We start from the raw sequence: 10827 nt of genomic DNA on the forward strand, positions 1-10827 counted from the left end.
AGACGAAGCTGCGAACCCGACGGACGCTCCTTAGGGTGACCCCGGCTCAAAACCCAGGCTTGCCCCTCGTCATGTAGCTAGCCTTCGGGCCTTAGTGTAGTTTTTGCCTTCGGGCCTTTTGTAATCCTTGCCTTCGGGCCTTTTGTAATCCTTGCCTTCGGGCCTTTATGAATGAAATCATCTTTCTTTATTTGTTCATTTGACGATCTTTAATTCATAAATAATTGCAAAGGGCCGAAACCCTAGTTGTCCATAGGCGCATGGCCCCGAGACTTGGCCGAGGGTCGACCTGCTAGTAAGTCAGACGAAGGCCGACCCTGTAATCACTAGCAATAGTTTACAAGTGTTTTCCCTCTCGGCTCGAGCCGAAGGGTTTGTCCATCGCGTGAATCTGGGCCTTGGCCGAAGGTGGTCTATTCGATGGCAACCACCAACCAGCTGTGTACCCTCGGCTCTGGCCGAAGGGTTCACCGAAGGTCGACTCTTCAGTAAGAATAGACCGTAATCCACCAAGTGTGAACCCTCGGCTCCAGCCGAAGGTCAGTTGGATGCTAAGTCTTCACCGAGGGTTTACCTGTTAGTAAGTCAGGCGAAGGGTGCACCGAAGGTCGAGGGGTGCACCGAAGTCACCTTCGGCTCCAGCCGAAGGGTTTGTTAGATGCTACTCCTTCGGTCAGGTCCGTTCGGCTTTGGCCGAACTCCGAGCCGAAGGGGTGATTGAGCCTCCAAGGTGTGGATCTTCAGTCGTCTGTTCCTCAAGGTTAGAGGTAATCAGCCTGGGGGATCCTCAGTTGCCGTAAACCAGCTCTCGTATTATTCATGAATTAAATCTTGCGGATTTCAAGATGAATCACAATTTAAAAGGTTCAGAAGAACAATAATTGCAAAGAACGACGGAAATAAAAAACTAACAGAGCCACTTTACTACTGGTGGAATTTTCTTAGATTATCTGAGTTCCACGATCGGGGTACCCTTACTCCCCCCGTAGTCTCTAGGTGGTAGGACCCTGGTCGTATTATCCTCGAGACTCGGTAGGGGCCTTCCCAGCTTGGGTCTAGCTTCCCTTGATGCCTTGGGTCCGACACTTCCGTCCTTCTGAGGACAAGGTCGCCCTGCCTAAACTCATTCTTCCGGACTTTGGTGTTGTAGTGCCTGGCGATCCTCCGTTGGTAGGCGGCCATCCTTTCCTGTGAAGCTTCTCTGGTTTCAGCCAAGAGGTCCAAATTTGCCCGGAGTCCTTCGTCATTTTCGTATTCATTGTAATTCCGAACTCGATGGGTAATAGCCCCTATCTCCACTGGGAGTACAGCTTCAGTGCCGTATGTTAGCATGAAGGGTGTTTCTCCGGTAGCTAACCTCTCAGTGGTGCGGTAGGCCCAGAGAATGTGGTACAACTCGTCTGCCCATCGTCCTTTGGCATCATCTAGCCTCTTTTTTATCCCTTGGAGTAACGTACGGTTGGTTACTTCTGTTTGTCCATTGGTCGAGGGATACCCGACGGAGGTTTTCCTGTGATTGATGCCGAGGGCTTCACAGAACGCGTCGAAAGTTGGATTGGCGAACTGAGTGCCATTATCCGTAACCACGACCTGGGGGATTCCGAATCTGTATACCACCGCTCTCTGGAAGAAGTCCCTTATGTTCTTTTCTGTTATCGTTGCAAGGGCTTCGGCTTCTGCCCACTTCGTGAAATAGTCGACCGCCACCACCACAAACTTCCTTTGTCTCGTGGCCAAGGGGAACGGACCCAAGATGTCCATCCCCCACATGGCGAACGGTACTGGGCTAGATAAGGACGACAGCTCGGTGGAATGTAGCCTAGGCACGGGGGCGAACATCTGGCACTTGACGCATTTCCTGACCAGTGCTTCCGCGTCTTTCCTCATTGTCGGCCAGTACAGGCCCTGCCTTAGTACTTTGTGAGCCAGGGCCCGGGCTCCAAGGTGTTGGCCACATATCCCTTCATGCACTTCCCGGAGCGCGTACTCGCCGTCGGATGAATCCAGGCACTTGAGGTACGGTGAGGTAAACCCTATCTTGTACAGCGTGTCATCCTTCAGGAAAAAGCGTGCCGACCTCATTCTTACTTTTCTTGCTTCGTCCTTACTCTCTGGGAGCTTCCCCTCCTTGAGGTATTCCATTATGGCGTCCATCCAGCTTCGGCCATTTTCACCTACGGGTAACACCTCGTGGGGTTTCTCGATGCTTGGCTGTGGTAGTACTTCGAAATACACCGCTCGCCCAAGTTCCGCGAAGTCGGAAGTGGCCAGCTGTGACAGTGCGTCTGCGCTTGCATTCTCTTCTCGCGGCACCTGCTTTACCTTAAATTCCTTGAAAGCCGCTGACCTTTCTCGCACTGCGTTCAAGTATTCGGCCATCCTCTGCTCTTTGGCCTCGTATTCGCCATTCACTTGCCGCACCACGAGTTGGGAGTCGCTATTCACTACTAGTTCCTTCACCATCAAAGCCCGAGCCAGATTAATTCCGGCTATTATCGCTTCGTACTCTGCTTCGTTGTTGGAGGCGTCGAAGTCGAACCGTAGGGCGCACTCTACTTTGAAGCCTTCGGGGCTTACCAACACAATTCCAGCGCCACTTCCATCGCTGTTAGAAGCCCCGTCTACATGCAGTGTCCAAGGCTCATCTGCTCGTCCCTCGGCAGACTCCTGCGGGTCATCGGGGATCGTCGTCTCCGCTATGAAGTCTGCGAGGGCCTGTGCTTTAATTGCAGTTCTCGGCTTGTACTGGATGTCGAACTCTCCTAGCTCTATGGCCCAGTTTACTAGGCGACCGGACATATCTGGCCGTTGCAGTATCTTCTTCAGAGGCTGGTCGGTGAGTACGCACACCGTATGTGACTGAAAATACGGCCTCAGCTTTCTTGCCGCCATCACGAGGGCGTATGCCACTTTCTCCGCCTTTCGGTATCTTGTCTCGGCATCTAAAAGGGTGCGGCTGACGTAGTATATTGGCCGTTGTTGTTTTCCTTCCTCTTTCGTCAGTACGGCGCTTACAGCAACCGCCGATACAGCAAGGTACAGCTGTAGGACATCTCCAGTGTTCGGCTTCGTCAGCAGCGGGGGTGCGGTCAAGTACTCCTTCAATTGCTCGAAAGATCTTTCGCACTCCTCCGTCCACTCGAACTTTTTAGCCCCTTTCAGTGCCTTGAAAAAAGGAAGGCATCTATCAGCAGACCGAGACATAAATCTTCCGAGGGCAGCTACCCGACCCGTCAACTCCTGGACTTGCTTTACATTCTGGGGTGACCTCATGTCCCGAATGGCTTGTATCTTGACTGGGTTGGCTTCGATTCCTCTTTCTGAAACGATGAAGCCAAGAAACTTCCCCGAGGCTACTCCGAAGGCGCATTTTGCCGGGTTCAGCTTCATGCCGTACCGTCGCAGCACCTGGAACGCCTCTTCCAAGTCTTGGATGTGCCGTTCCTCCTTCAGGCTTTTTACGAGCATGTCGTCTACATACACTTCCATGGTCTTGCCGATCAGTCCTTTGAAAACTTTGTTCACCAACCTTTGATAGGTGGCCCCTGCATTCTTTAGTCCGAAAGGCATGACCTCATAGCAGTACAACCCTCCTTCAGTTATGAAGGAGGTTTTCGGGACGTCAGCCTCGGCCATTTTGATTTGGTTGTACCCCGAATATGCATCCATGAAACTCAGTGCCTCGTATCCCGCCGTGGCGTCGATGAGCAGGTCTATCTTTGGCAGGGGGTATGCATCCTTGGGGCAGGCCTTATTCAGGTCGGTGAAGTCGATGCAGATCCTCCACTTCCCGTTTGCCTTCGGGACCATCACCACGTTAGATATCCACTCCGGGTAATGAATCTCGCGGATGAACCGGGCCTTCAGTAACTTTTCTACTTCCTCCTCTATCTTCTTCTGCCTTTCTGGGGCGAACGTTCTCTTCCTCTGCTGCACCGGCTTCTTCATTGGGCTCACGTTCAGGTGATGTTCTATTACCTCTCGGTCAATCCCGGGCATGTCCGACGCTGACCAGGCGAATACGTCAATGTTGCTCCGTAGGAATGAGATGAGCCTTTCTTGTTGCGGCCTTGGCATGGTAGCCCCAATCTGAAACTGCCGGGTGTCATCTCCTTCTTCAACTTCAACTTGTACCAAGTCTTCGGCCGGCTCTCCCCGTTGATAACTGGCCTCATCACGCAAATCCTCTATTGGGAGCGTCTCACCCGCCTTTCCTTTTCCCCAGAGGGTAGTGGCGTAACATCTTCGGGACGTCTCCTGATCACCCCGACACTCCCCGACGCCATTCTTGGTTGGGAACTTCATTTTGAGATGGGGGGTGGAGACGATGGCCTTTAACAGATTCAACCCGACTCTTCCTAGTATGGCATTATACGCTGATGTAATGCTCACTACCAGGAAGTTGATCATCACCGTCGCCTGGCGATCTCCGGTGCCAGCTCGAACCGGCAGTTCTATCGACCCTTCCACCTTCACCGGGGTGCCAGAGAATCCTTGCAGCGGGTGTTCGACCTTTTTTAACTTTCCTTCGTCGAGCCCCATCTTCCGGAAAGCTTCGAGGAACAGGATATCAGCTGAGCTGCCGTTATCCACTAAGATCCTCTTTACTTTGCAATCTCCTATAGTCATGGCGATGACCAAGGCATCGTCATGCGGGGTCTGTACCCCTTCCAGATCATCGTCTGAAAAGGAGATGACCGTCCCCGTCTTTGCCTTCTTGTTCGACCATTCTGCCACATGTACGTTCCTCGCGTAGGCCTTCGCCTTCCTGGCAGAGACCGAACTCTCTCCTGCGGCCGGGCCTCCACAGATGGTTGCTATAACTCTTGTTGGGCTCTTGTTCTCCTCTCGAGGCCGGTGTCCATCTTCCTCTGGTGTCTGGTTCCTCCGCTGTTCTTGATTTCTTCTGCGGGCGAGACCCCCTCTTTCATACCGACCTCCACCATCTCTCCGATGGTTATCTCTCCGGTCATTGCCTTCTTGAGCCAGCTCTTTCTCCCGGTCTACAAATCTGCCCAAATATCCCCTTCTGATCATTCCTTCTATCTCCCCCTTGAGATGCCAACAGTCCTCGGTGTCATGGCCGTGGTCTCTGTGGAAGTGGCAGTATCTATCCCCATTGCGTCTTTCGGGATGTCGCCCCATCTTTCCTGGCCACTTCATGGCCCTGGCATCTGGAGAATCTTTTATCTGCATTAGCACCTCTGTTCGTCTTCGGTTCAGAGGTGCATACCTCTCGAACTTCCTCGGCGGACTGGGGGCCCGACTGTGCTCAGACTTTCGTCTTTTTCCTTCTTCCATGGGTTTATCATCAACCCTTAAGGGCCTCTTCCTCGCCGCCTTCCTTTCGACTTCTTCATCTGCCTGGAGGGTTTCCTCCATCTGGATATACTTATCGCATCGCGCCCTCAGCTCGGTCAGATCTCTAGGCGTATGCTTCGCCAGGGACCTCTTTAATTCCTTGTCCTTAACGCCACCCAGCAGGGCCGTGAACTCCTCCTTCGGGTCTAGGCCCCTGATCGTGATCTTTTCTTGTTGGAATCGCTTCATGTAATTCCGCAGCGATTCCCCTTCTTGCTGTTTGACGTTGGTTAGGTTCAACGTAGTCTTCTGGAGGGGCTGGCTACTAGAGAACCCCTTCACGAAGAAGTAACTCAGGTCGCTGAAGCTGTGGATCGACTTCGTCGGTAGTCGGTTATACCACAGCCTCGCCGCTCCCCTGAACGTCAATGGAAGGGCCCGACACATAATATTTTCCGAGACGCGATGGAATTGCATGGCGACCTTAAAGCCTTCCAAGTGATCGACGGGGTCCCCCGACCCGTCATAGGTGTCGTACTTGGGCAGGCGGAAACCGACCGGGAGCGGGTCCCTCATGACCTCGTCAGCTAAGGCCGTATCATTGGTGAGGTCGGGCTCGCGGTTCCCTGTCTGGTTTTCTGCCACCTTTCTGATCTCGTCCTTCAGGTCTAAGATCATCCTCTTTAATCCCGAGTCCTCGGACCTCTGTTTGTCCCCTTGGTGCTGACCCCCATGCGGGTCTCTTGCGGCGCGTCGCGTCCTATTTCGGGGCGCAGGACTCTCCCTTGCTCGGCTTCGAGGATCACGGCCGGCTCTCGTCGATCCCGTACTGCTTCGGTCTTCTTCTCGAGCCCTCTCGAACTGGACGTGGGTGCCTGGGGGTGCTCCGCCGGTCCTATGGGAGACTGCTTTGGAGACCTCCCTCATAGTCTCGGCCATCCGGTTATATTTGTTCTGGAGGTCTTCGAACTGTTGCCTGGTCACGTACTCCTGGGCCGCGGGAGGCTGATGGTCGCTGCCTTCCCGTACTGAATATCCAGCCGACCGCTGGTATCTGACGGACACTTCCCGGTCGTCATGACCCCCTTCTCGTCCAGTCTCGGGCGAGGGAGGAAGCTCCCCTGAAGGTTCTTCCCCCATGTCTACGTTGGACGTCGCTCTCGTCCTTCTTCGGTTATAGGTTCTCCCCACCATTACCGTCCTTCCCACAGACGGCGCCAATCTGTTGCTGCCAAAAACCCCGCTGGTCCAACCTACACAAACACAGACGACAGAGGCCCGGAGCTTAGTCCGGGGTTAATCCTCCGACGCTCAAATCAGGGTCGGCGGCACAGTTTAATAAGTGGGTAATGGTGAGGGTCCCAGAACCTACCTTCCCCTTTCTTCCGTGCCTTCTTATATAGCTCTTTCGCCTTAGGGTTTTTTCCCTTCTTTCCTCTTAGAGTCCTACTAGGATACGTCCAACCTTCTGGGGGGAATATTCCCCTCATGCAGACGACGTGATCCCGCGTGATTCCGTGGGCGTGCCTCGGTGATTGAGCGTGCTTGAGTGTGAGTGGTTTCTTGCCGCCTTCGTCTGGCGGAGGACACGTGTCCCTGTAGTGACACGTGTCATTGCCCCCACCGAGAGGTCATTTTGGCTATATCAGTCTCATTTGACCAGCCATTGCGTGAAACTAGGTGTATGGTGTAGGAAACCCCGGCCTTAGATTACCCAAAACCAGGAGGTTCACTACAATTCTTTTTTTTTTTTGGTAATGAGGTTCACTAAAATTCAAGGTTCAGCATATGGAATCGGACATTGGAATTGATCGGAACCTAAGAAATTGGAATTGGGAAGAAGTAAAGATTTTTTAAAATACATAACTTTTTTGGATTGATTCAATAAACTTCGAGAGCTACAAGAAGTAAGTTTAATTGATTGTTTTACCATTTTCTTGACTGAAAGATATAAATATTAGCAAAAATAAAGATCGAACATGAATAACTACAAATTTAAAAGAAGGTTGCAGAAAACGACTGGTATCAATATCTTGCTCAACAGATTTTGATTGGAAATTCACTAATCCAATTTCAAATCTTCAAACAAAGGATTCAATCACCATTATTGAAAATAATCAAATAGATTCAAATCACTTAATAATCCTATGATCTCCAACCATAACTCGAAACGAAAAATGCACTTTGCCATTTCATTAAATGATCAAAACATGCAGGCTATCATAGATTTAGATCCCAACCGATCAACTAGAAAGCTCAAGGATAGAAGAAGCTCTAAACAGAGACAATGTTCAAGAGATTGTGCCACTCGAGCAAAGATATAGATGGACCGTCCTATCCCTAAAAACTAGTAACCAATGCAAATAAGATTCCACCAATTAATGTCACAGAAGGATTAAGTAGCTTGCAAGGAGCTGTAGGAAGAGAGAAGATGATATCATACATTGGAAGGTAATGAATCATTTCATATCAAATGAGAGAGATAGACACAGAGGTGTAGCGTACCCTTGCCCAACAGCTCAAAAAACCTTTTCCCTTATTAATTAAATTAACATTTTTTTTAATCAAATTACATGGTTACACTTATAATATCCATTTAATACGTATTTAATAAAATACATTTATTTTTTGATATCTTTCAAAAAAAAAAGTACGAGAATTCGTATTTAGGTAAATTAAAAATATATTAAAACAGGAAAAAAAAATCATAGTTAGATATGGTAATGCATATTAAACGTGTAAAATATTCATATTTACTAAATTATAAGGTCATTAACCGATCTCATTGTGTTACATATCAATATAAGATAATTAAAAAAGTCACTTTTTTATAAGATAAGAAAATATAATAGTGACTCATCCCAAGGAATTGTCCCTTATTACAAGCAACACAAGAAAATAAAAACAAAAACAAAAACAAAAACAGTAAAAGAGAACAATGAAGGACAACCCAAAGATGCACAGATCACTCATGGGCGCTTTGGTTCACATACACAAAGATGGACTTAGAACACATTAATCCTGTTATCATAACCTTATTACTCGAAAATTATCCCCCCCGAGATTAATTAAAGAGAGAGAAATTAATGAAGGATTAATTAAACAGCAGCATTAATCCTGTTCTCAGAACCTGGTTGCTGTGCCCCTTCCTCATCCATTCCACCTCCTTCTTCCTCACCATCACCAGATATTTCTTCAAGAGATCTTCCGTTAGCCTCAGGCACTAAAAATGTAAATAGAAAGCCCAAGAAATCTGCACCAGCAAGCACAAACAATGCATTCTTCACACCAATACCAGGCGGGTACCCAGCATCATCTAGTGACTTGTTCGGTGACTGTGCAGCATACAAGAACCCGAATGCTCCGATGATTGCACCGGCCTTACCGCAAGCCGACGATATACCATGGCAAGTAGACCTAAATCTTGCCGGAAATATTTCCGCCGGAACCACAAAGGTTGTGGTATTAGGCCCAAAATTGGCAAAGAAGAAGGTTAGGGCATACATGATTACAAAACCAGCTTGGTTCCCAGGAGTTGTCCAGTGATTGTAAGGAATGGCAAGGCCAAGCATGAAGACTGTCATCATAAAGAAACCCATCAATTGAATTGCAAACCTCCCTATACGATCAATTAGGGCCACCGAAACCCAGTACCCTGGGACTGAACCACAAAGGGCTATGATGGTTTGTGCCCTAGCAACCATGTAAGTCTCTTCAATTGCATTCATTGTCTTTGCAGAAGGGAGCCAATGAACTGCACTGAAGATGTCCTTTTGGAATAGATTTGAACTATAAAAGGCAATGTCTAGGAAGAACCATGTGGTGGTGGTTCCAAGTAAGTGAAGTCCATGTCGACGAAAAAACTCATTAGAGAACAACCCATAAGAGCCAGAAGGCTCCTCTGTTATCTCCTCCACCTTGTCTTGTTCTGCTGCCATTTCCACATGCAACACCGTCGCCATATCCGTGGCGGCCTGTTTCACATTCTTGGCGACGAGAGCTGTGTAACGAGCGGTTTCCGGCATCTTCATACGCCAGTAGTAAGTAAGTACTGCAGGAATGGCACCAATCATCACAATTATTCGCCATATATAGTCGGCGGCCGCCACAGTGGAGCCGACGGGGTTTTCTGCATACGTCGGAGCAGGATAAGCAGCCTTAAACGCCGAAGAAACGATTAGGCCAACAATTCCACCAGTTAAGTTACCAAAACCTTGCATAGCAAACACTGCAGCAATGAAAGCACCTCTGGTCTTCTTGTTAGCATACTCAGACATAATTGTTGCTGATAATGGGTAGTCACCTCCAATACCAAAACCTAACCAGAACCTGAAGAAACATAAGGTGGCCATTACTCCTTTGGGTGAATGTCCAAAGGAAAGGCCAGAAGCAATGGAACAAACCACCATGAGCACAAGTGTGAGACCATACACACGCTTCCTACCCATCTTATCTCCAAGCCACCCAAAGAAGAGCTGACCAGCGAGGGTGCCACAGAAGGCAACACCACTGATGGCTGAGTTTACACTTGGGGGTAATGTACCAGGGCTTTGTGAACCTTCTTTGTAATAATAAATCCGGCCAAGCAACTTTGTGACAAGGGAGATACAGAAGAGATCATAAGAATCAGTGAAGAAACCCATACCAGCAACCACAATTGCATTGAAATGGTATAATTGGGTCTTAGCTGAATCAAGTGCACTAAGCACCTGCAACTGTTTCCGCTGAGGCGCCATGACTAGCTGCAACCTAGCTTGTACTGGTATATTTCCCTTAATCTGTACAGACAAGGTTAGATGATGGAAGGATAGATGGGAGGGAGGGGGATGAAGGTTTTATATTGTTGCAGAGTTCACTATCTCTCCGTAATCCGCCGGATCTGGAGACGAATATACAGAATATGCTTTCTTACCAGTCAAAGTTCAAAGGAAACTAGTTTCAGAGCTAGAAGGAACACCAACCCATTTCAGAAAATTAGAACTAGTTGACGTAGTTGACGTGTAACTACTAAGGACAAATGGAAAGAGACAGAGAAAAATAGACTTGGGAATATTAGAATAATAGAATTGAGTTAGGTCTATGTATTAATTAAAACTAATCTAGGATTTAAAAAATGGTTTAAATCGATAATGATAGATTAGGATATTATAGGGTGGAAACAGAACCTCTAAGAAAATATCAATCACATTAGCAGAAACTAAAATATCAGAATTTCTTCAGATTATAACTTAGCTTAGGGATCAGTTTTGTGAGAGATTAATATGAGAAGTTCAGAACTAAAATTGAAGAAATCAGCCAAAAAAAGAGTATAAAATTGAATCTTTGTATCGTTGCATTATTAATTAGATGGGGTGATGACAACGTCAGAGATTACTATCAAAATCAAGCCATGAAACAGAACTGTTGGTGTCTTTTAGAACAGGTATCTTCATCCAGTGTTGCTGCAACTGTTTTGGGTAATAATTTGGTAATTGGAGAATCCCTTCGCCGCAGGCAATTAGGGTGTTGGGTGGGAGGAAGGGGGGG

General features: G+C 48.2%; 1 protein-coding gene across 1 annotated transcript; it reads right to left on the reverse strand.

Annotated features, from left to right (window-relative positions):
* Positions 1-8104: 8104 nt before the first annotated feature.
* On the reverse strand, positions 8105-10093 carry LOC122086220 (inorganic phosphate transporter 1-4-like). The gene has a single exon (XM_042654956.1). It carries the CDS (start codon positions 10035-10037, stop codon positions 8400-8402), a length of 1638 nt encoding a protein of 545 aa, XP_042510890.1. The 5' UTR covers positions 10038-10093; the 3' UTR covers positions 8105-8399.
* Positions 10094-10827: the final 734 nt, after the last annotated feature.

Source organism: Macadamia integrifolia, chromosome 8 (genome assembly GCF_013358625.1).
Source record: "Macadamia integrifolia cultivar HAES 741 chromosome 8, SCU_Mint_v3, whole genome shotgun sequence".
NCBI lineage: Eukaryota > Viridiplantae > Streptophyta > Magnoliopsida > Proteales > Proteaceae > Macadamia > Macadamia integrifolia.

Excerpts from the sequence above, each read along its gene's own strand:
- LOC122086220 (XM_042654956.1), bottom strand. The coding sequence starts at position 10,037 with ATGGCGCCTCAGCGGAAACAGTTGCAGGTGCTTAGTGCACTTGATTCA.